General features: G+C 37.3%; 1 protein-coding gene across 3 annotated transcripts in view; it reads left to right on the top strand.

Moving 5' to 3' along the window:
- The first annotated feature begins 14 nt into the window (after positions 1-14).
- Positions 15-26,895, top strand: part of LOC105693581 (allatostatin-A receptor-like) — a 40,991-nt gene continuing 14,110 nt past the window's right edge. For 2 of the 3 annotated variants that reach the window (XR_007278170.1, XM_012413609.3), the window contains exons 1-4: positions 15-5,474; positions 7,100-7,229; positions 10,807-11,085; positions 13,352-13,603. Coding sequence is in view for 2 of the 3 variants with exons in the window: in XM_012413609.3 (XP_012269032.1) it covers positions 5,068-5,474; positions 7,100-7,229; positions 10,807-11,085; positions 13,352-13,603 (1,068 nt within the window). In the remaining variant the exon portion in view is untranslated. The remainder of the gene's footprint in view (positions 5,475-7,099; positions 7,230-10,806; positions 11,086-13,351; positions 13,604-26,895) is intronic. The other variant, XM_012413610.3, reaches the window with a different exon arrangement.

The following is a 26,895-nucleotide window of genomic DNA, read 5'->3' as shown; positions in this document are numbered from 1 at the left end:
TGGTATGATGAGTAAGTAGAAATACCCACCTTTCACAAAATGAAAAAATTTCTTTCAAAAAATCTCAGCCTCAGAGAATTAGGATACCACAAATCGTAAGAAAATAATTTTTCATCAAAATTCTAATTGTTCAGCATCGTGATGAATAGTGATTATTGAGCATTTGCACCCATTAAAAATTATCCTACTGTATAATTTACCGCTGAAAGTTTAGAAGGAAGTAACTCAAGAATCTCAGTTAAACTTTGTACAAAACTTTTCGTCAAAACTACGCTTTCGGTCACAGCGTTTCCGAGAACGGATATGAAGATATAATATTGTTCGTATAGAGAAAGGAAACTGTTTAAAGTTTAAAGGCTCGGTTATACGAGAGAAAAGATGGCTAGCCGTAGTGCCAATTCGGAGCAATATGACGAGAAGAAGAAGGAGAAGAAGAAGAATCATGAAACGAAAGATGAAAAGGAGAATAAGGAGCAACCGGCAGACAGGTAAATGCATTAATGGAGTAAAACTTTACGGTAAAAAGGAACAAAGTAGAGGTGAATCGTACCCCGTGGGTCGATCGTCAATATTTTATCGCTACGTCGCGCTCGTAAAAGTGTGGGTAAATGGTGTAAAAAATAGAAAATAAAAAAAAAATGAAACAAACTTAAAAAAAAAAAAGAACAAAGGAAGGGCACTGCCATCGAAATCACCCCTGCGTCTTGGGATGACCGAACAAGTTTAGTGCACCTTTGGGGTTGCGAACAGGGCGCTGTAGGGTTCAAAAGACTTTCCATCTCTAATCCTCCGGTCAGGTTTATAGTCAGGAAGAGGAAAGGAATAAGGGAAAAAAAAATGAACTCCGGTAAAAACTTTTAATTTTTTTTTTTTTTCTCGTGATTTCAACGCTACGCTTTAATTCAGACGTCAATAATAAGCGAAAACTGCTGCGTTGGAACTCCACTTAAGTTTCGAAAACAGGAAAAAACAAAAAACCAACCACCCTCTCTTGAGTTAACAAAATATATAATCTCTGAAAATGAATGAACATGGAAATGAATCATCGGTTTTTGCTCTCGCAGCGGTTTTTTTTTCTCATTCTTTTTTTTTACATTTTGCTCCTTCCTGGTTTCTTTTCTTTTACTTCCTTTCTCCTTTTTTTTTTTTTTTGCCGCTGAAGATATATCATTGGATGCTGCAATTATTATTAATTACAACCCTGTGACGCAAGCTTTAAGCGGTTTCTTTTCTCGGGAGGTAGTTTTTTTTTTTTTGTTCTCTTTTGCCGCAGTTACGCGAGATCGAAGGGGAAAGGTATAAGGGCAACCGTGGCGAAATTTATATCGACGACGAAAAGTAATCTGCTGTTTTTTATTGCCCACTATAACTTCCAATAGCTGTGCAGTGGTAGTAAAACGACAGGATATCTCAAGATCGAAGGTCGATAATTCCGAATGTCAATCTATTCGTTCGGTCCGTTGGTAACAGTTCCTCATCGTCGAATTCTACCTCGATCGTTATACATCCGCAACTCATCTTCAAATTTTTTTATCCAACGAAGTTTTCAATACAGTTGCATGTTACCCAGGCAACTAATCCCTAATCCCAACCGAACTACGTATACGTTTTTCCGAATAATACAACGCTCTGAAAACCAAATGCATTGATATTATAAGCTGAGGAATTGCGAGAATTAGATTCTGAATCGGACGCTGATTCAAATTCTGGTATCACGCGAATGCCTAGTGAATTATTATTAGGGACCGTTGAAATGGCGCTCATTTACCGTAAGGACTTTGTGATATTGGTTCGTAAAACGTTGGCTGTGATATACCGTTGGAAAATTTTTGTTCCTTTCAAGTTCACTAACGAGTTTTTCGTTAGTTCTATATCGTACTTTTATCCGTCTCGCGCAGAAGCTCTTTAGAAAAAAAAAGAAAAAAAATTACTAATATTGAGAGAAAAGTAAAAAAAAAACGATAGAGATGAGAGAAATCATCTCTGAGCCGCCACAAAGACTGATATTTTCTCGATATAGTGTCTAGATGCGCACGAATCGCTTATAAAAACCTCATCGGATCAAAAGTCGGAAAAACACGAACTTTTCTGCGCTAGGGATCCATTAAAATAACTCGATTTATAAAGCGCCTGAGTGAAAAGGCGATAGAAGCGAAGCATAACTGTGTAGATGTACGTATATATACGATTTTGGGGAAAAAAAAGAAAGAAAAAAGAAAAAGAGATAGTAAAAGAGACGCGGCGGTTCAAGCGAAAGTTTAGAGTGAACTGATCGTCGAATGGCCAACGGGGAAAAATTCTCTACTGAGAAAATCAGCTCAGAGGATATCTATGCTGGACAATAAATTGGATTTTTCTAGCTACTGCATTGATTGAAAGCGATATTTTATTGGATACTATACGGATAACGTCACCCAGTTTATATACCTATTTCGACTCTCTACCAACATTCGGGAAGAAAAAAATTACGCCGTGAGCCAGCTCAGCGCTAATAAATCACTTGGATTCAAAAAGTTATAAACCAAATAACTGAATGAACTGCAACTAAAGTTTATCACATACATCATCGAATCCGAAACTATCGCACTAAGATCTAAAACGATTCTCGATCTCGACTCTCATCTGCTAGCCAGGAATCATAGCGATAATTCGAAATCAAAATAAGTTCACGAAAAACAAGCTACCCTTAGTTTTTTTTCGAAACAAAAAGGCATAAAGAAAAATCTTCATTGATTCACGAAGCGTCTTTTCAAACCAACTAATATTAAATCGATATAACTGCAAGTGCGGATGCTCAATGGGTATCATCTAAAACACCTACGTTGGCTAAAGGATCATATTGTCGGTGGAAGATACGGACCACGTGAAGATTCATCTCTCACAGGGTATTGCTGTGGACTGGTAAAAGCTTTTCCTGCGCTACCAACGTGCAGCTTTCGTCTCCGCTTTACTGACCGGGCTTTTCGACCGTGTGCTTTTATTTTTTGTTCGATGACAAACGTACGGCGCGCGCTTCGAGCAAAAATCAAGGCGCGCCGGCTCAAACCTTGATCTCGACTACTTACATTTTCGCTTTGCCGTATACCAGTCGCGTCGTATCCACCGTCAGCGACGCTATTTCTAGCGGTCGCAACGCTGAAGTAAAAACGAAACAAATCGAAAAACTAAGACATAACGAATTCAGGACGATGCCATTTGAATATAACGATAAACTTTAACGTGTGATGAAAAAATATCCCAAGTTCCTTCACAGTTATTTAACTCGATTTTTGAACGTGAAAATTAAATGATAAAATTCACGACGAACTATCCACCCGATTCTCATTTTCTCGTGTGAATAATTTCGAGATTCTCATGTGTCTGGATCGGAGTTTGGTCTGACGAGTAAAGAACATTCTGAAATTTTTTAACAAATTTTTTTACCGCTGCAGCGAACATTTGTGGCGCGTCAAACGAAGGCCTACGACTACGAACATCCGGTGTGCCGCTTTCTGCAGCCGGACATACAACTACAGATAATAATATATCGGTATAAATATGAGCATATCGAGAAAAATAAATCACCATAAGTTTTCACATAGTTTAATATAACACTCGATAAATTCATTGACAAAAAAAAAGGCATATTGCGACTGTTAAGGTTTATCGTAAATGTAAATCGATTGCTGCCCGAAAGAGAAAAAATTCAGAATTCATTGCACGATCGAAGTTGAAACAAGTATTGATATTGCACAATATCGCAATACCGACTTCGTTCTTCTCTATAATCACATCAACGAATCTTTCGTAGTGATACAAGTCACTCGATCACTTGAATCTCTTTCTTCTCAGTCTTCTTTTCTCCAACTTCAAACTGATGATATCACCAGCTCGAACGATTTGTAGAAGAGAATTGAATTTTTGAATTTTCATCCTTGATAAAAGCGAGTGATGATAATATTGTTGATAAATTTGAAAGGATACAGCACTCTTCAGAGAAAGAAAAACAGTGATATTATTCAACGGCGATCCTGAAACAACAAAATCTTGACAGATATTGAAAAAAACCATTACCATTTATATCGTTTTTGGTAAAAGCAAAAACTGAAAATTGTATAAATCAGCAGTTGCGATGAAAGCTCTATACTTGCTGATGTTCACAAATGCATTGAAAAGCGGGTAACGTTTTTTATTTCTCTTTCAAATATGAATATGTTTGATCGATTTTTTTTTGAGAAAACACCCAAGATTTGGAACATAACAATCAATTTTTCACACGAATACGAAGAATTTTTTTTCACGCAACGTGTTATGCTTGCACAAATTTAAGCAAATGATGGTATTCGAGATAAACGGGGAGAACAGCTGACTTTTAATTGGTCGAAAACCTCAAAACGAGTTACGAGATTTTTACCGGTGATTAAGAAAAAATTTTAATGTCGTTCTTCACGACGGTTTTAATAATTAAGGAGATGCTGGATCTCGAGCGAAAAAGAGATATGAATCCTTTGCAATATTTTCTGAACCTTCGCACACACACACACAACATTTGCGGAGTGAACTTCTGAGGTAGATATGAAGGGGTGAGTCTTGTGTGCCGAGAAGTTGAAAAGCATACGGAAGAAGAATAAGAAAGAAAAAAAGAAGAAAAAAAGAAAACGGAGAATCTCGTGGAAAAGAAAAATTGTGCGAGGATCATAAGTTGAAGCAGCGGAATCGGATGAAAATCATGAAAATTTATTGCCTGCCGTAAACCTAACTCGACGTATAAACAGAAACTTCATAATCAGTTATCAAATTTACGATATGTTTTGATAAAAAATAAACCAATGATATACGGAAAGGATTTTTTTTCTCAAATTAACACGGAGATGATTTAATTTTTTCTTCTCAATTTTTCTAACAATTTGGTAAACGTGGATAAATTAAATGAAAAATTTGCAGTTTTTTTTTTTTCAAACAGACGATCACCTGTGATATAAATTTTGGCCGAATGTTGAGGAAATAAATGAACGAATAAAAAACGTGTTTTCTCGAGGAGATAATTTTACGGTAAATTAATTGATAAAAGAATAAAATTCCAACAAAATGGAACCGATTTGCAACGTTACGTTCAACACCACAGTTTGTATGTTCAATCAATCGAACTTCGATGATTTTGGATTTGGATTCGATCATCAACTTCTTCAGAGCATAGTTTCTATAGCTGTGCCCTTGTTGTTCGGTTTAATCGGTATCGTTGGATTGGTAGGAAATTTTCTCGTCGTAATTGTGGTAGCAGCTAATCCTGGAATGCGATCAACAACTAATCTGTTAATAATCAATCTAGCCATAGCAGATTTGTTGTTTGTGATATTTTGTGTACCGTTTACTGCTACGGATTACGTACTGCCTTTCTGGCCATTTGGAAATTTATGGTGCAAAGTTGTTCAATATTTAATCATCGTCACAGCTTGCGCCAGTGTGTACACCCTGGTTCTCATGAGTTTGGATAGGTGAGTCAATGAAAGATTAATTCATAGCATGTGATCCACTAACTGTTCAATTAGCCTCAGTAATCTTCGATCGAGGAGAAAATAGAATATTTAATTAAACAGGAAGTTTTTCTTTGGTCCTGGAAAAATTCCGTTTGACAAATCTGCGATGATCGCAGGAGAGGAGCTCTGGTTTTCAAGTACTTGGATGATTACGTAAAATCAATATTAAACTTGAGTTGTCATCGCTCTGGATTATGGTATGATTAATTACGGTCGATAGGGGTGTACTTTACATCACATACAATACACACGTCTAACGGATTTGTAAATAGCTCTCGTGAGATTCTGCAGACAGCGGAAACAGCAGCAAATACGTGTCAGAAGTGTTCGTAGAATCGGTTGCTGCAGTTTGTTCAGAAACTTCGTTATATTGTAGCTGCGCCTGGGGCTCAAAGTAATCGAAATAATTTTGCCGGAGCTTCTTCTCCCGATCGTTTGTAATCATGATCACGATAAAGTACCTACGAATATAGTCCACGGTTACGTACCGCAAAAGAGTCAAACTTTAGCAAAAGTTGTAAGTTCTGGTATTAAATGAAACGGCTTTGAGCTGATGATAAAATCTCACGTCTCGAGCATAAAGGTTCATTCAGAAAGAAAAAAAAAAAAAGAATGCCAACTGATCATAATTAAACACCAAACTTCAAAGTTTTATGTGGATGAAACGGATAGATCTTATCAAAAATGTACGGAGGGTCAATATTCAGAAGGGCGTAGACCTAAAAAAAACTCGGAGTTGAATGGATTTCGGTATTCATAAATAACTTAATTCCAAACATACCAGTCTGATACCTGTCGCTTCCCTTTTGACGTCCGTATGATGTATGTGGTTCAGGTATGCATGTTATACTTATATCCTCCATAATATAAAATACCTTATAAAATACCTGACATTTCTCACGCGACGAAAACCATAGAGCGTAATATAATAAAATGGTGTCAAGAACGCACTGCGAATGCGACGATGCGTTATATATATATATAATATTTATGGGGTTGACAACGAGCGGAGCCGCGTGTCAATTGCAGTGGGAAGAATATGAAGGGGATAAAAATTTCTTGGCATTTTCTTCCCCGTGCTCGTAAATGAGTTATCTATATCCATAGGTATAATACACGGGCATGAGATGTGTTCATATACATTACACAGATACAGAGAGATAGTAGTAAATAACTCGTGAATTTTATAGGCATTTTATTTTCTCATTCGAAGAAACTCGGTGTAGTTCTCACTCAACAGATTCAAGATTCAAGAAATCCTATTATACTGTAGTCGTAATATGAAAATATAAGAAAAATCACTTTCCTCAATAGAAATCGTTTGAACAATTTCAAATCATTTCCCAATAAAAAAACGTGTCATAAGTACGGTAATTTTCACTCCTCTACTTTGCGAAACAGATCAGACAGTCTAATCACTTTTTTTTTCTTTCAATTTTTTACGTGAGCCCATAATATAGGTGTGCGGTACGGCAGAAAATGGAGATCGCAGAATTCATACGTATCGCATCAAATTTCATGTCCTTTTATCGATGCACGTATTATACGTATAAATTTTTATTTTGTGTTCTCGCTTTTTTCAGATACTTGGCGGTCGTCCATCCGATCGCTTCGATGTCGGTACGAACCGAAGCACACGCATTTTTCGCGATATGCATCGCGTGGGCCGTTATTCTGATCACCTCCATTCCAGTACTCATTATGCACGGCGAGGTGAGTCATCTGTAAAAAATTTTTCGAATTCCTTTTTTCCTGCTTTTTATCCGCAAATTCTGCTGATAACGCAGAAGGAGGTGATCGAAATTTTCCTCTGTCTTATCGATACGGTTATTCTGAGGTATATCTTATCTTTTCTTCCCATCATTTTTTCTCGATTCTATTTCGTAAACTGCAATTTGTTTTTTAGGTTGTGGCATTCAATTGCTTGCATCTATCATAACTTTGTAATTATAATTAGCTAATTATGAACAAAGTGACGCGCCAAGTTGGTATCTACTCGATCAAAATACACTCAATTATATCGCGAACCAATCCACGAGTTGTGCAGATGAGTTAATTAGTTTCGAGTTCGTAATTAGAAACGTAATGTGATACGCGATGTTGTGTATGTATACATGTATTTATATGTATAATACCATCTCAAACCTATCTCCACTGATTCAAGCCCAATTCCTGTGTATCCGTTAGTCATCCGGTGTGCTTCTATATTTTCGTGAGGTGGAGTCATTATAATTTCAAATTCTAGAAATTATAGTAATTTATTGTATAAAAACTAATTAACGAGACAAAAATTACACGAGCTTTAACGTACTTTACAAAGTGTTCCTGTTTTTGATGTCCGCGGGACAGAAGTTGTGTAAACCCTTTCGGTCTTTTGTTGTTTTTTTTTTTTCCCTTTTTGTTTTGGTGTTCCTTTCGTTTTTCTGTTCATCGGCCATTCTCGCGGTCCTTTGTTTGCCTAAATTTATGCCACCTCAGAATTTCGGGCCCGTCGAGAGGTCGAGTACTGTATAATTATAACAGAAGGTTAAGGTACCGGGAAATTCTGTGAACCCAGTCAAAGACAAACCCTATGTAATAATCATGTTACTTAACCTCCGTTATTCCTGAAACGATCCTCGCTCCAAAATCGTTTGTCTGTTACATACGCAGACCCAACTCATCGTAAGGGTTTAAGTGGATCTTAACTAGATTTAACGAATATCTGAGGGTAATAAGACTATTGTAGAAGCTGGAAGATAGACGGGTTGGATTTGCTCGAAGTTTGACTCAAATCTGTCCATTTTTGTTCCTTCGGTTTTGGAACGATCAGCTCGAGAGTTTAACGGGTAATTTGAGAAATAGAAATTTCAAAAACGTACGCGTCAGCCGTACCGCGGTTAATCTTTACCCGACGTCGGATAAATTCTCGTCGCATCGAATCTGGGGAGCAAAGATTGCCGGGGATATATCGATTCGTCACGAATCGTTGATGCATTTGCTCGACACTTGAACGAGCGAGAAGCACTGATACCGAAACGACGTGAAATTGCAATTTATCTGTCCCGAGGGATGAAAACCGGGAGGGCGTAACCCACGAAATATCGAAGAGATCTAATATTTCTTTAAATAGTTTTTTGCGTCGTAGATTTACTACGTGTCGTATGTGATCGATAAACGTTGTCGAGTAGTTGGAATTAATTTTTTTTCTTCTCAAACGAATTAAAAAGATTTGATAATGAGAACGGTTTTTCGGATGTACAATCGCGCTTCATAGACAAACTTTCATCGCTAAAGATTGAATTAAGTTTTGGAATTGCGTTTTAATCCGACTTTTCCAATTTAATATCCGTGCAGTTGGTATTTTCCATTCAACTTTCGGGGTTTCCAAATTACATGAATATTCTTCGTATTAATTACTTTATATTAGAATTTACGAGAACTGAAAAGTATTCCTTACACCCGAAGTACTCGGGTTGCGTAGTAACAGCCGCGTGGCTCGATTAAATCCAAAAGAAAATAAATTTCTACGATTTCACGGACGCGCGTACAGAAGCCCCCGCGGATAAATGTGAATTATTTGAGAACGACGTGATGATGCTCGTGAAACGAAGTTCTCGTTGCCATCGGCTAGTGCTACCTATTTGAATTGCTGTACATGAAATCAAATTGAGAAAAATTGAGAAAAAAAAAACAAACGGTGAATAGTATTTGAAAAGAAAAAAAATTGGGATATCCGATCGGGTTACATAATCATCTCGTGCTTTAATTTTTATCGCTCCAAACCACTTGGCTGTTTTATACGTTTTCAAGATCACAAGAATGTCATTAGCCGGTGAAATACGTACATCCCCCTTTTTCCTTGTTTTCTTTTATTTTTACATATATATATTTTTTCACGAATCCTCTTCTCAAATTCCAAATGAAAGGAAAACTTGGGGGTTTCTTTTTTTCAACGCATTGCTACGTGACTGACGATATATAGAGTATTATGGATATCGGAGTTGGTCAAGTTTTTCTTTATACTTTCCATTTAATTAGGCGCTTCGAGTCATGAATCGTTTCGAAAAAATGAATAAAGTGATATATAAAATAAGGTCAAGAGCCGCGAATCGATCGTACATGACGCTTGAATAACGCGTAATAGAATGAGATGAAAATTTTCCTCAACATAAATTCAAGGATTCACTTACCCCATTGATACTACCTTGCGTATAACGGATCTTTGAGGAAAATGTAAAAGAGAGTGAAGAAAATTTCTTTCGGCTACGCAGATCGGAGAGTATTATAAAATCAAAAACGTCCGATTTCGAACTCTAATCAAGTCCGGGACTGATTGTGAGCTACAAATTTCTGTACATATGAATATATTAGTATTACATTATACTGTCTGCAGACATTCGATAGCATACGAACCATCGAACACGGATTAAAATTTGCCTCGACCAAAGCCTGCTTTATCAAGCATGATCATTCTGTATTCCATTAGACAATGCTCTCGACGCTAATCGCAGTTAATCGAACGCGAGCGTGATCCGAAATTTCCGATAATTAATTGATGAACTCGCTATACAGGTATATGATCGGCCCACGTATAGCTTGGACATGTCTCTTGCGATTCAGGGAGGACGTTCTTATCCTATACTGAAGAGTTTGATGACCAATCGAAAGTTGAAATACGATATAAACGAGACGAGCCTTATGAAATCGATCGAGTTATCGTCAATTCATCGATCCAAAATTACAAAAATCAAGGATATCTCGACGGAAAAAAATTCGTAGCTCAATTCGATCGATGGATTCGTGTTCCTAGATCAAGTGTCCTGCAATCGATTTTAAAAATACTTCAATTTTGGGGTCATATTGGGGGGAATCTCAGTGGGATTCGTAATTCGCAGATATTGTTACAAATTCCATACGTTATTTTTATATTCTCGGACGTGACGACGGCCGCTTATAGAAAAATATTGCCCAACCTACAGTCAAATGACAGCTGTCATGTAACGACAGTTATAGAAATTAGGACAGAATTCTTGCGATAACGTAACGAAAAAGAGTGAAAAAAACAAGCAGACCCTCTCTGGCGTCTTATCTCTCAGCCGAACGGGTACGCGGCGACTATGGATCATTTTTGTCCGTCGTGTAATTCGATATTTCGTTGTATGCTATTGATTGACGTTTTGATCAATATTATTATTATTATCATTATTCGCACGGTGATTATCATCATTGTTCACCTTTCACTTGATCAATGTTACGATAATTTCGAATATTTGTTGATCAGCGGGAACCTCTTCTTATATGTACGTAGATATTTTCTGCGTTTCAGGATCCGTATAATTCTACAACAGAGCAGCTAACGGCCTGCAGATTTCTACCGCAGTTTAACTGGCCATTGTTCCAAGTAACGTTCTTCCTGACCAGCTACATAATACCCCTGACTCTCATCTGTGGTCTGTACGTCTGTATGCTACTCAGACTATGGAGAGGAGCTCACGTTAGCGCGGAAAGTCGCAGAGGGAAAAGAAGAGTAACCAGACTTGTTCTGGTCGTCGTTGGAGTCTTCGCGATTTGCTGGTGTCCAATTCAGGTCAGAGCTTTGCCACTTTACCTTCGTAAATATATTTTTTAATACATCCGTGTTCACGTAGACAAACGGGACAATTCGCGACAACCCTACGGAGCGCGGCGTTGAGTCTCGAAATTTTTTAGTCCGTTGTATTTTTTCTCTCGAGGAAATTTTCCGTCAACTATAAATCTTTGAGCCCGTTCGAGTTAAATTAAAACGCAACAGATATATTGAATTATTCATTAAATGTATCGAACTTGCATATCGGATTTCTAAAGATAAGACTTTAAGCATACTTTATCTCGTTGAGCGAAAAAACGATCGGGGAAGAAAAATACCTATACATGTATAATACCCGAGGAGAAGGAAAAAAAAGTCAATTCGTATAAGTGATGCAGTATAATTTGAAATTCGTAAATGCAGCAGAAGAAACCACTCGAGGATATTTTCCTCAAGTGCGACGAAGAAAGAAGAGAAAGAAAAAGAAAAAAAAAATTGTCGCTACACCTAATTTAATTGAAAAGTCTGCAAAAAGTAGACCTGAATAAGATCTTGATTATTTACGGAAATTGAACTCGTGTGAATTGAAGTTTTAATTTTCGAGCTGCTTCTTTAGTTATTTATAATACCCATGGTTCAGTTAGCTGAGTGTTCGTTTGACGTGAGAATTTCTGGTGCAGACCATTCTAACTAAGTATGTGGAGAAAACTTCGTTATAGCCTAATGGATTGCAGGTCTGGAAATTCGATAAATGGTTACCCAACGCACGTATCTTACGGGAGCCATCAGCCGTGAATTATTTTCGACGGACTCAATTATGCCAAGAAATGACCTCGTAATTGTCACGTTCTGGGGGGGGGGGGGGGGGGGGAAAGACGAAAACTATTACAATCGCGAAAGTAACGCGGTAACGCGATTTATGTGCTACCTATATATATAATTCAAATCACGTGAAATTAATAATAAATTAAAAAGAATTTCATATCGCGGTAATATAATCAGCTGCGGTGAAAAAAAAAAATAATAAAATTTCAGTCACGCGACCATAATTGGCTGTACAAGATTTTATAATGGGCACCACATGCGACAAGAACGGTATATAATTTATGTGAAAAATAATAATTCTTTAGGAGTAATGTTCAAAACCGAAGTATTGTAAAATAACTTTACAGTGGATAATTAAAATCTCATAATTCACGGAGCAGATAATCTTCTGCCACCTCTACATCACCGCCAACTTTTTCACTGACAATGAGAAGCAGCGGTCGTCTGCTTACTCGTTTTCAAATCGCTCAGCTGATCATATAGATTATCGTACTCTCCGCAGAGCTTGTACCGCGTAAAATCTTTCTGAGCGATTGATCGAAGGGTTGAATTATCTTGTAAAAATTGATGATTCATTTTTGCAGTTTATCCGTACGTTCGTTTGAACGCGTGGATTTCTAACGTCGTTTCATATCTGCGTCAACGCTTTTATATTTTATTCGCTTGAAATTCAATTATTACTTTTTAGTCACGTTGCGTAGCACGCCGGAGCGTACACTCAACGTTGCATCAACGTTCGAGAAACGTGATCTATCGGATCTATTTGTTGACTACTGTACCAGGAAAACAGACCATTGGGGGTGTTGTAGCTTTTGCATATCCGTTTTTCCCGTATACGTATACCTCGTATGACGTTACTCCAGTTGCGACCAATATCCCGTTTCGTTAATCCGCTACGCGTTTATTCGGGTATTCGAATCGTGCCCAGTCCATCGGCGACTGCGTACTTACATGAAGTACGACGATCGACACATGATGCCGATAATCGCGATGATCGTAATGAATGATAATCAAGTCCATCGCACGCAGTGTAAACTCGCGTGTTCAATCAATTTTACATCATCTCTGTATTCAGTGCAAATAACAATTTTCAGAGAAAGAATTTACACGTGTAAATTACGAAAATGTAATTTGAAATTACAATTTGTTCGGCGTAGAACGAAAAAAAAATTAATCATTCGATAATTGAATAATTTTAATGAATAGAAATAATTATTGGGGTTACCACGACTAGCTTGAACGAATACATTTCTCGGACATATTTTAAATCACGCTTTTTTCCTGTCTGGAAAACGAAGGTTTATTCAATTTTTCAGTCACCTGCGACCTTTTAGCAACAACCCTTTTAATTATAACTAGTACGAAAAATTAAATTAGTCGGAAGAACAATGAGATCGTAATTCGAGTTGATGAAATTTTTTAATATTTCCTTTTCTCTGCTTTTTTTTTTCTCCCGTTACAGTTAATTCTGGTGATAAAATCTCTGGATCTTTATCCGATGTCGGCCGCAGCGGTTATGGTACAAATAGTGAGCCACGTCCTCGCCTACATGAACAGCTGCGTAAATCCGATATTATACGCATTTTTAAGCGATAACTTTCGAAAAGCATTCCGCAAGGTAATATACTGCAGACCTCGCCCTGATCCTCACCATCGTCCTGGAGGACCGCCCACGAAAACAACCCGAGCAGCCAGCACGGGCGATATACTATAGGTAAGTAAACCGAATAGAAATATTTCACTTCGTAGGAATCAAGGCGAAGGAATGAAGAAACGAACAAAAAAAAAAAAATGAATAAATAAAATCGCCGTGGATCGCAGGAAAGAATGAAAAAGGCGGTACATACGTGGGCTTTCGGAGGCAGGAATTGCCCGAGGGTTGCATTCCCGAAATTTCTTCCCTTATGAATTTTGTTTTTTTTTTTTTTTTTTCTTCTATCCAGAAGTAGAAAAAAATTGCTTCGTACCTTTTTTTTTTTTCTACTCGTACGTTCAATTCTCATCGCCTGACTATACTCTACACCGAGATCTACCGTACGAATTTACCGAGACAAAAGTGATATTATTTTGACGAGGGTTAGGCCATAGAGAGCGGGGAGCTTTCGTACGGCAGAGCCAACGAGATTTTGATTAAAACGATCGTTTGGAGGCGGCGCACGTTTTCAGCGAGAATAATAATAATAACAATAATCGGAAAGTTCCCTTACTCGAAACAACCTTTTTTGGTTTTTCCCTTATTCTATTTTATTCTAGTTTAGTTTTCTGCACATCACGTAGAAAACCTATCCCAAATGATACTAACAATAAGGGAAATCGGAGTTGATTGCTTAGAAATTTTATATGAGCATCGTTCCTTGCTTTTTCATTTCCTCAGAAATCTTTGGTTGTAAGTTTAGACTTTCACGTATAATTTTATCTCCAAATATCGAAATTGACTGGGATTAAAGTTGGAGATATTTTTTCGCAAAGTTAATCTGCGAATCGGTTCGCTGGAATTTGCATGTACGTAACTTTGTAGCTCACGCTAGTATACACTTGAGGCCACGATGTATAAAATTCAAGGGGACAAGCCTTTGAACCCACTCATCTCTGGGGATTACGGGTGTTGAATATATATTTTTTCTCTAGATTTTGGTAGGTTTTCATGATAATTGACGAGAAAATGTTAACTGAGAAATTATGTGAAAATATACTTTGCCGGATTACTTTTGCAGTGGGTAAAGCGCTTCGTGTAAAAGCGACCGTGGTGGAAATTCGTGAATCACGTCAGACGTATGTTCAAATATTCCAGCGTTCGTGATCGAAAAAAAAAAAAAAAAACAGAAATCGGTGCGAAGGAACAAATTGTGTTTTACTCGACGCCTTCTGTTGAGAAACGTGAGAACTCCGCGCTCCCCGAGTAGCTCGATTTGACTCCTCTCGGATCATTTGACAATTTAGTCTCCACCGTCGCTACTGTTATTGTACCTAATACACGAACTGAACAATGAGTCAAAATACACTCGAGAATAATCAACCAACTGTGAAAAAGCGATAGCTGGAAGTAGGGCAGGGGAAAATGCGGATGAGAATATAGACAGTAAATTTTCAACCGCTAATAGATATCTGTGAAAATGTTTATTATCGCGAGAAACGGAATTTATACGCTTGTTAGTTGAACGTAGAATAAATGGCTAATATTTCATACGTTCGACAGGAATATGTTTATTTTTTCTTTAAATTGAAGGCGCGCTTACGCAGTGTGGCGTCGATTGCGTACGATATGGATTTTTTTTTTCTTTTTTTCTCTTTTTTTTTTTTCCTCGACCAGTTTTTACAGTCTGTTCGAAATTTATTTCATCTTCAGACCGTGTCGCTTCTATATCCCAATTCGGCGCACAGATATCGAGATTATTCGGGGCGAAAAATTCCGGAGAACGTGTAATTTTTCTTTTCAATTTTATTTCTTTAGATTCATTCATGGATCAGTGCAGCCCGATCGTGCGGTGATTATACGTGATTAGGTATTATACTCGATTTCGAGTAAACTATCCAAATCATTGAACAGCACGTGCAATACCGACTCCGCTACGTGACCGAATTACGGAAATTCAATTGCATTCCATTGAAAATGGACTCATCCTACGGAAACTCGGAATACCAATTTGCCGATTTTATCTCTCGGCTGACGTTTAATGAGATGCCTCTCAGTTTCTTTTCATCTTCTCTTCGGTTTGTATCCTTTTTTCATTGTCAGAATTGAATTTTATTAACGACAAAATTAATATATCGTTACGTGAAAAAAATCGATTCATAATTATTACTGTCAGATTGAATTATTTTTTCACTAGGAAAAGCCGTTCGTTTTAATATGTACCGTACAATAGTGGGGTAGCCTATAGCTCATTATACTTTCAAATCTCACCCCACACACGTGGCCATCTTCCAGGTATACTCGTACTGCTTTTATGCATAGGGTATCAGCGTCATCGAGCGAATTTCATATCGAACGATATTTTCAAACGAAATTTTTTTCCCTCTGACGTTGTGTAATATCAGCGTCTTAATTTTGTCGACAGGAGCGAAAAATGAAAAGAAAAGTGTTCCTCGTGAACAAAATTTCAAAATTTGTTCAACGTCTAACCCCGGCTGCGGTGCTTCTTTCATTTCTTACTTCATTCTTAGCTCCAGCGAAATATATTTTTCAATTACGTAGATGGATCTTTTTTTTTTCATTAATATCAGAAAACGAACAGTACGTTATAAATCGAAACTTTTCAAGGGATGTGGTTTATATTTCGTGTCATGACTGAGGCTTTTATGATTTTTTTTTTTTTTTGTTTTATTCTCTCCGTAACTTCACAGGTGTGATAAAAAGGGTGCGTGAGAGCAATGAAATATAGAGATGAGAATTTTCGTGTCTCGGTTCATAAGATTCGCAAGGATCAGGACGTCGCGACGGACGTAGGGTCGTTTCTGTACTACGCGGATGAATTGCAGTCGTTTAGTTACACGCGTCAGTATTAACCGAGCTTGCTAAATTCTTTCTTGCGTTTTATTTAGTGATCTCGTTTTTCACGAGCGATTCACCTAATTTGTATTATCAATCAAACCCCCCCGTTTCTTACCCGATTGTTCATTTTTGTTCTACTTTTTTTTTTTTTCCTTCATATTTTTCCAGACTACATAAAGTACAGACAAAATAGGTTCAGCTGTAGTTTGGCGCGAACTATTGGTCCTTTATATCCAGATAAAGAAAATATCTATCGTTGAATTATATTCATATCCGTATAGCGATCTGAGGATATAACGATTATTTATTGAAATGGGAAAATTTGATATAAAAATATGCCGATTTCAATGGAATCCATATTCTATCCTATGACGCATAACTCTACCACATTTCTATACATTTCGGGTCTTGTGTAATCTGGAACGTCGTAAGGTCTGCCAAATTTACGATTATATCATGCTCTCTGGCAAAGATTTTCCCCTACGGTCACGATACTCCTGTACGAAATTTATAACTATATGATTTTCATACGGAAATAAGATGAAAAAAGCTCCGGTACTTGAGATGCTAAAAGTACGGCAAACGGAATTCCGGAATAACTCTCGATTGTTCATTCGTTTGTTCGTTTGTTATCTTGGTTAATTTCTTCTTTCTTCTCGTGTAGAGTGCAAAAGTTTGAAGAAATTCTTTCTAAAAGACGATGAACATAGTTTCCAATTTTTCATTACATTTGTTCTTTTCGTTTCACCGAGTTCTGGAATGCAATAAGAAAGCTTTACTAAAAAAAAAAGAGGGGAAATGAAAGAAAAAAAAAAAAAAAAAACAAAATCAACACCGATGTTGGAGAAAATTGAAAATTCCATTTCATTCTACCGTGAGACAACCGTGATTAGTTTTTTTTTTTATTCGTAAGAAATTGTAAAATGTGTGTTCAATAAGTGTTAAGATTTCGTTGAATATCTATTTCCTTTTTCATTGTCTGCCTTGACAATTGGTATTTAAGCCCGACGGCGGCGCCTTTATACAGAACCAGTCTGCAGTATATATGAGAAAATTGGGTTCTTTCAGAATTGAGAAATCGATTGGCTCGAGATTGTAGTTGACTCCCGATGGTTCATTGGTTATCAAAGTGGTTGCCTAAAGACGGTATTATATACGCGCACCCATCTAAACACTCTCGTCTAAAAAAATTTTCTCCCCATCGCCCTCAACTTCGTGTAATTTCACCCTCTTCTTTCGTCCGGTTGTTTTTTTTTTCTCATTTTTTTTTGTCCAACTTTATTTCTCTCTCTCTCTCTCTCTCTCTCTCTCGTTTTCATTCGTTCGTTTCAAATTCTTATCCGTTGATTCGCAGACGACATTTTTCCAACTCTTATTTTCATCTCCAGTCATCCAAGGTTCTGTACATCTTACGTACGTCGTTACAAGTGTAGCCCCTAGTACGTCAAGCGGTGTCTCGAAATTGAATCCCTTTCCCGCAATTTACTCCGGGCTTCTCTACATACACGTTGGTACAGAAACAACCGAATGCTTCTAGAATCTTGATGCTCCACTATGAACCACATACTACATCTTGCATCTAACCGTCTCGTACATCCAGAAATTGCAGCTGCTGTTTCTCCTGCAAGTACTGCACTGTCGGGATACGTACATATACGTATGTACCTACGAGGAATAATATTGACGCGGTCATAGGGTAAACTCTAGATATATTTTGTAACCTGCTTGAGTGAAGTTTATCTACATACGCATATGTATATATATATATTTATGGTACATATACGCGCGGAGTTGAAAATGTCAGGAATAGAAACGCCGCCGACCTCCTAACGATACGTCATACGGAACCTTTACAGGATATCTATTCTATGTATACAAATATATATTGATAGGAACCTAAATGATATCTATCCATATACGTACGGTTACGGAAGTGAATTCTCCCTCGTAGAACCAACATGTCGATTTAAGCTCAAGGTTTCGATATTCTTTCAACAATGGATATCGTCAGTATTTTTCCCGAAGATTTCGAACCTATAATGGTAGCGTACGACGGAATACCGAGAGAAAAGAATCCACGGAGATAATGATAAAAGAAAAGAAAAAAAAAAAAAACAAACATCGTTCGTTGAACCGTGACACACGGGCGTGTCATTGAATCGTTGCTTTTGAAAATGAACAAAAATGCTCACGTACTTCAAATCATCGATAATTAAAACTACCCAGATGTATTTGGGTTTTTCGGTTTCAACAATTTTTTTGCTCACGAATATCCGTTGGCGAGAAAATTCAACGAATTATGCAGTGGATGTAATATTTGTACCTGTGCCACTGTAATTAGATTTTGATGAAGAGAAATTTTTTTTTTCCTCCCTAGAAAGCTCGTGTAGAGACGTATATATTAAAATTAACATCTGACGGAAGAAAAACAGAGGGGTAGGTTTATCGTTGAAAATTTTTTAAAGTTTAGAAAGTTAGACGGAAAGAAACGCTATGCGATGATCGATAAAAATGCGAGAAAGTTGCACCGGTCGATGCGACAGTTTGAGTTCATATCCATGTACGTAACTATATACGAAAAATATGTGATATTAGGGGTTGAAATCTCATCCATCTACTTTTGATGAGACGATAAATTTTCAATGTTCTTCATGGCAATGGTACACTTGGACGGAATCTTCAGTTAGAGCGGCGGTATGGAATTTCAGATGGTTCCGAATTGTTCGTAAATAATTAGCAAAAACTAATTAATATATACGGACAATATTTTCGGTATACACAACTGGGATTCTCGTTGGTGAAATAAAATTTTCTATTCGTGTTTCTCCATTCATTCGTATTTTAAATTTTCTCACAACGTCTGGGCAAATGCTTGTAAACCAATAATTGAGCATATTGCTAATTGCGCGGTACGGTCTTACCAGAAGTTGTGACCTTCATTTCATTTATTAGCATAAGTACCACCTCCGAGGTGGGTAGGTAGGTAGACAGTTAGGTAGTTAGGTACCCATAAAAGTAATTAGCACGGGATAACCTAATATGAAAATTAAACAGCGACGAAGTTGAATTAAGGCGCAGTACCAACGGGAACTACATTTACATCAATACTTCGTTTACTCCACCCCCTCAGTCACATACTTTTTTTTTCTCTCTCTTTGAACACTGCGTTTTACCATCGTCGTCAACCCTCGCGTGAACCCAAATCAACTTGTGATACAGGCTACTCCATTTTTCTTTTTTCCTTTTTTCTTTTTTTGAGATCCACACTCTACGATGGTTTGGTCGGAGTTTACCACCAGCACGAATCTAATCAGTATTCATTAGCTAAAAATTTAGTTAGCTCCATCAACTTGAAGATTACAGCAGTAGTCACGAATTAGCTTAGCTTTTATTAGTGTAACTTCAGTCGGAGGGTTGGGGAAAAAACCAGTTTCATTAAGAACCGCGAAATTATCGCTACGCAAAATTGCTTTTCTCCATAATCTGACCTCACATACTTATCATTCGTACATGATATTTTACGTCGAATTATTCTCATCGAAATATACAACGTTCAAATCGATTGAAATGTTTTCTTTTTTCTTTCATTTTCTATTCATTTGCAAAAAAACCGTCTCACAACATAGAAAAAGCTCCGCACCGCGTTTTTCTCCAACGAATTTTGAATAGCTTTGAAAAAGTTTCGACAAAAAAGGAGATGGAAAAATTTTTTCATTAGTACCCACCTATTTAATGACATTTGTAATTCTCTGACTGAATTCACACCACTGGAGACTACCTTTGGTATTTGAAGTACACTTGTGGAAATGAAACTGCATAAAACTATTCCATTTACTCGATTGCTAGATGTGGAAAATTGTGGAAATTTTCGCTTACTATATGATTCATTATAATCAAGCGATGAAAAGAATTCATGGAAGGTTTAATTTTTTATCAAAGTAACCGAATGAAAGATAAATAATTGACTTTTGATAACTGATTGATTCATTCGTCGTTTAGGGAAGAAATTGTGTCTGCGCCGGCCAATTTTAATGCTCCGACCCCTATCATGGGAGTCTCTCACGTAGTTTACAAGCTGTCGACAGTTTACGTGACCGAAATACCATATCAAAGTTACTCTTAATCAAGAACCTTGGACTACCTTACGCGATCCCCATTTAGTCGTGACTCGATTCCCTGCAGAACAGACCCAGCGGACTAAACGGTGTTACAGGAGAAAAAAAAAAACATTAATAAAAACCAATCAACGTTGATTTCGGTAGCGAAATGTCCGATCAAAACTGCGCTTCCAATTGTTTTTTTTTTTCATAACGTTGAAAGAAAGGCAGGCTGACCCGGTAAATTGATTTTTCCTTTTCAATGGCGTTATTTTTCACCCCCTCGAAGAGTTCGAATTGAAATTTAATTATTCACGGTACACCCGGATCCCGCATGTACGATCGAGTTACACTGTTTTCGGATCCGGAAACGATGGGGGAGAACGCACAATTTTCACATTCCTAGAATGTAGAACCCGATAGAGAAAAGGGAAACGAACAATAAAATAAAATAGGTAAAGGGAAGGAAGGAGTAGACGGTACCCAATTCTTTACTTGGGATAGCGTAAAACGGAATCACACCTTCTAGTATATCACCTGAAGGAATTCAACTAGAATATAAAAGCACATGACCGAGTGAAATTCAATTTCCCCCTACCTTACGGCAAAGAGACGCGGAACTTATTCAAGAATACTTTCTCTCCGTGTCTTCGCCCTCTCAATAATTCTTACGATTCAAAAAGTTGGACGTTTCGAACACAACATTTTATTGTGTACGTATACACGACGAACGTGATTTATCTGGATGTTATGTACATTCGCGTTTCACGAACGTACCTATTCGAGTCATTCGAACAATACGTTTCGAAGATTCCATCGGTCCAACCGAACCCACTATACGTGATCTAAAACCTGAAAGCTCGGAGATAGATTTATCTCAACTGACCTAGAAAACTTTTAGTTTCTGATTAAAACGATTAAGATAGATTAGATAAGAATAGCTCGAGTTTAACACGTTCTCTTACGCTTTTAATTTTCAATCTATAGTTTGATTATCATTTTAATATTATTTTAAATAATTTCAGAAAATTGATCGATGAAAAACTGTCGCGATAACGCGAAAAATTTAATCGCTTTTTTTTCCATTCCCTGATTCGATATCGTTAATTTTACCTCTTCGAATGAAGAAACAAATTTTCTAACAATGCACGTACAGAGCTGAGACCCGAATGACCTCATCCCCGCGCCTTGACAGCGATATCAAAATAATTTATGAAAAGGTTTTTCTCTCATTTTTGGGCATCTGCCTTTTTCACCCGATGAATGGAAAAGTTGAGGGCGCAGAAAGAACGAGAAAAAAAAGCTCAGCGTGTTTTTCGTGGTATTTTTTGGGTAAAGTTTGATGAGAAAGGTAGAAAAGTTTTCGCATCTTCAGCAAAAGGATTCCTTCTTCTATCTGTATAGTACATTCGTCTGTGTACGTTTTAGCAGTAACAGAAGTGCGTAATGGCAGATGAGATTCCGGTTAGATACGTACGGCCCTTTCGTGTTTGAAACTTGAGCGAAATTTCTAAATGGTTTGATACATCGATCGTTACTCGGTGGTGTCGGGCTAAACAGTCACTCAACTCTGAGCGTGTTAACCGCAAACTACTACAGGATACCTACGGTAAAGTGTAGCCTTTCAATTTCGTGACCAGAAATCGGAAATGTCAGAACAAGACGAACACTCGCTATCGAATACGCGTCGCTTTGAAAATGTTACTTGTTTCATTTCATATCCAAAATGATTTCGTGTAAAATAATTCGATTCGGAAATCACTGGATTAATTTTCGAACAAGTATCGACGTCAGAAATCATCATAAAACGGCCGACAACGATAATATTTTAAATAAACCTTTTAATAGGGAAGCATAAAACAAATTTAACGACTATTTGTTTTCTATAATGAATGCGAATAATGTTGGTGATCGTTTCACCGATAGAATCTGTGTTAGATCTAATAATTTTATTTTGTTTTTTTCTGTTACTGTTCTTTCATTCTTTGCGTTCTGCATGTAATTATTACCTACTCTGTGTGCATATGTACGCGTCGGGTGCTTACCTCTTTTACCGCAGGTTCCAGGTCTTGTAAATATATAAATGCGAGTAAGTGCAGGGTGAGTAGGTAAGGTAGGTATAGATATACATTACGAAGCACATAGGTAAAGTAAGCGCAAACACACGTATATTTAGGCGCGGTTTTCTGCACGAAACCGCGAATATTTTAGACACCGGCGTAAAAAAAAAAAAAAAACAAAGAAAACTTCTTGCAGGAGTCACAAAACCACAGCCAGCTGTGGTCGAAAAGACACTTAAGGGCCTAATTACGGGACAGAGAACGCCTATTACGCCTATATTTATTATATTAACCTTATAATCTTTTGAGAAATTCAACTTGCGCGGACGTACGTATTACATGTGATTGTTTTCTTTTTTTTTTGTTGGAGATATTATCATTACACGCATGTACGTATAGATTCGAACGGATGTCTGTAATTGGAAAACGTCGGGCTGCAAGCTCAGTTTTTTTTAGCTTTTCCTTACGTGTTCTCAGGTTTATTTAACTATGCAGGAAAATTTAGTGCGAATTTTTTCGACGCGGGATCCATTCTTTATCGAACCACTTGTTACAGCCAATCTTATTAATGACCGATTTCTATAAGCAAACATCGATATATTTCATTATTCTCGCCGTTTATCGATAACTTATACTCCTTTTGAATCGAACCGGTGTATCGCGCGTAAGACTGGAATTTATTTCTAGCCGAATTTTCGGAGGATAAAAATTGACGATGATTGTTTGAAATTTACCTGTCCGCAAAACGGGGCGTCGGAGATAAAACACAAAAACCACTCGACCGTTCGACATCTGCCTCCTGTCACGATAAACGGATTAAACATAGTGTCGTTGTGAAATACTTCTTCGTAATTGGCTGTAAATTAGATTACATATATCGCGTATAACGCCCGCTGCCACCCACTCTGTTATCCCTACAGGTGGGAAAAAATGTTGGAGGATATATTTCGTCCGCGGTGTGTAGTACAGTCTTTCTCCCCCATTTTTTCGCTGTCTGCAAATTTTAGTTTGTTCAAGGCTGTTGACGATGGTTTTTTTCACATATTTTTTTTTTTTTTTTTTGTTTGCCTTCAAAAGGCTTCAGACGCGAGTAAAAAATAAAGCTTTCAGGATATTCGGGAATAAATTCCGTCGTATATATGGCCGTTGCAACGGGCGGTGGTTTATCATAAATTTATATAGCCTCGTATAAGGTCAGTGTCTAATAATGAAAAATGCTGTTACGACGGATTTTGAATTCCCGATGCCGCGGGAGTAGGATAAGATCCGTAAACCACCAAGTCTACTCGATTTATATAAACTTTTAATAAAAATTCAATCATAAACACCGAGAAGAGGAAAATTTTAAGACTAAAGTTTAATTGAAGATAAAACTTTCAACGCCACAAGTACACTATATGCACAGTTCGCAGACACGTAATATACATATAACTCTCGAAAGTTCAGAGAACAAAAGATCATTTCAAATTCAATCACGCCGTCTGCGACTTCAATATGAAACAGAGCAACCATGCGCTCGCCTCGTAAATATTCCACCCCGTGATGTGTGTAGGTTTGAATTTTATTTTGTCGTTTTTTTTTGTTTTTTTTCTCCAGAGTAATTATAGATTCATTCGTACCAATCGTGGAAACAATTTTTCCCGAACGAACGTTTCGTGTAACGGAGCAATTTTTCAATTTACCAGTGAAACAGCGTTGACTGCGCGACGTAATTAAATTTTCTGTCCACGGAATACAAAGTCCCGGTGTGGTTATTAACGAAAATTAAAGTAGCCAAAAATTATGGCACTCGCCCTTACGTTCAAATTATCATAAAGGCAATAATTGAACATATCGTGTTTCACGATAGCGCGCGATGTAGAAAAAAAAAAAAAAAACAAATGTATTCTTCTTTCGCTAGTCAAAAAATTCCGTACTTTGATACTACGTAGGTTTTATTTTTCCCTCGCTTTTTTTTCCCCTTCTCATATTTTCAGTTTCAAACGCGAACAATAGGGCTGAAAATGAGGTGTCGCATATCGTATGAACGATGAAAAAAAAAAAAAAAATCCAGCAAAGTGGAGTTTACAGACGATGTTTTTTTTTCGAGTTTTCTGTTTTCACAAGATTTTGCCTTCTTTTATTTCTCTCTTCGTCGTGTGCCGTGAGTCTAACGCGATTCGGAGGCAATCGCGAAACGTTATAAATTTTCACAAAGCGCCTGGAATCGCGAAGCGAATTGTATTAATATATTCCTGAATGCAAACAATGTTTGAGGTAGGTAATCTATCTGATACAGGTAATTCGTAATGTTTATCTCGATCAATGCGATGCGCAAACATCGATGTATCCGTGCAGAGCAAACAGTCTGGTGATAAGGTGGACGGATGAATTCATACGCGCGATATTTATACGTGTATATGTTTATACGAGAACGGCCGCACTTCGTATGTACATATACCTATACAGTATCCAATGCGTGCCAATTGGACCGTCATGATTTGCCACGTTTCGCAAACCCGCGATTTTTTCATCCCCTATAGTTTCGCGAACGGAGAAAGTCACGTGCTGCTTCGTCTGCAATTTTTTATCTCAACGATCATCTTATCAACTACCACCTACAACGATATACTTATATATGTATATATGTTTGGTTCGAATGTTAAGAGTGAGATGAAATTTTTTTTTTCTCAAATCGTTCCCTTTGATAATTGTTTTGTCGCATATAAATAGAGCTTGAAAAGCGAACTGACCGAAACTTTAACGGCGTACGCTATACGTTTATTTCATCCCTTTCTATATGACGTCGCGTCCTAGGTAATTCGTTGTCTGCAGAGTCACGTAATAAAACCAACTTTTATTGCGACTATTTCCTAACAAGTATATATAGCTGCACTCTTCTTCTTCTTCTTCGGTTCTCTACCTTTTTCTCTCTTCTCAGCTATCATCCGGGTACCGAAAACGCGATAGTTACAAGATCTTTATTATCTACTGTGGTCATATGTTCCATATATATATATATATATATATCTGCACTCCCGGATGTCATCCACTTTACTTTACGAAAGTACCTCGTTTATAATACTCTTCGTCTATGTATGACCACCAGGTGAAAACTCGTACATCTATAGAAAGTGAAAGCAAAAATCGATCCCCCCATTTATTTAGAAACTTTTTCGTTTCTTTCCTTTTTCCCCATTCACTTTTTCTTTATCGTCGTGACTTTTTTTCTCCTCGTGGCACTGCGATTATCGCGTCACATATATATATATATCTGTGAAAAATTCATGTATGTATATATATATACATGTATATACGAGATTAAAAAACGAGCCCTGTAGGCGTTTTATAGGACGCTATTCAAATGGGAAATCGATAAGTCGATTGAAGGAGTACCTCGTTTCTTTTCAAATTTTTACCCTTATAACGGTTTACAGATTTTTAAAAAGCAGCTTTGTAATCTTATACGAGAACCTGCACCGCGTGCAGAATAAGTAGCTATGTATGTACATTATACGTGCCAGCCACCCCTTTTGCGAAATGGATTTTTAGAGAAAGATAAAAATTGAGACCACGTCTTTTGGCAAGTGTTCGAAAGCCATGATTTGAATGTCGCGGAATATGACTGAGATAGCAAGAAAAAGAAATGAAAAAGTATTAATAAAATAAACGAACTAATGCCTTATCAGACTAGATACCACAAATCATTCAAAATTCATCTGAATAATTTAATTTGTCCACGTCGCTGTATATCTCTATTCTTGTATTCGATAATCGATATACTATATTCCATCGTATTTTATTCCACCGGTTGAGCGACATGTCCGTCGCCTCTGTGATGAACGACATCAAAGGGGGTTGTCGGGCTGCAGGTGAATCTCCAACATGTACCCAACCTACTATTTTACAGTTAGTTTCGCCGTTGCACTGCAATATAAGCCCGTATATCGTGTAGTTTACTTCGTAACCAGGCGGGTGATGTAGCTCAACGTAAGTTCGGTGTGAGCCAGCCAATTAGCATTCGCCAACATCCGGGTCTATAGGTATACTTCCATATACGATCATTAGTAACCGCTCGCGCTGGTTTAATTTTCGTTTAATAATCGCGAATCAACATTATGCGGCGATGTTCTATAAAGAAAAAAAAAGAAACGATCGAGAAAAATAAAAGTTCAAGGTTCATTTCGCGACTGACACATTTTTCAATTCTATGCGTGTTCAGTGGAAATCTAGTTGCATGAATAATCCCATAGTTCGACGTCATACCTCGTAAAATAGATATTTGCATGATTATGGGGTGTGAATTAAAAGCACCCCCCTCCCCGAGCCACGATGCTTCTGTTTAGGAAGAATGATTCACTACTGTAATTTATTATAG

The sequence above is a fragment of the Athalia rosae genome, chromosome 4 (assembly GCF_917208135.1).
Source record: "Athalia rosae chromosome 4, iyAthRosa1.1, whole genome shotgun sequence".
NCBI lineage: Eukaryota > Metazoa > Arthropoda > Insecta > Hymenoptera > Athaliidae > Athalia > Athalia rosae.
Note: the sequence above shows the minus strand (reverse complement) of the source record. Positions and strands in the feature narration are given on the sequence as shown.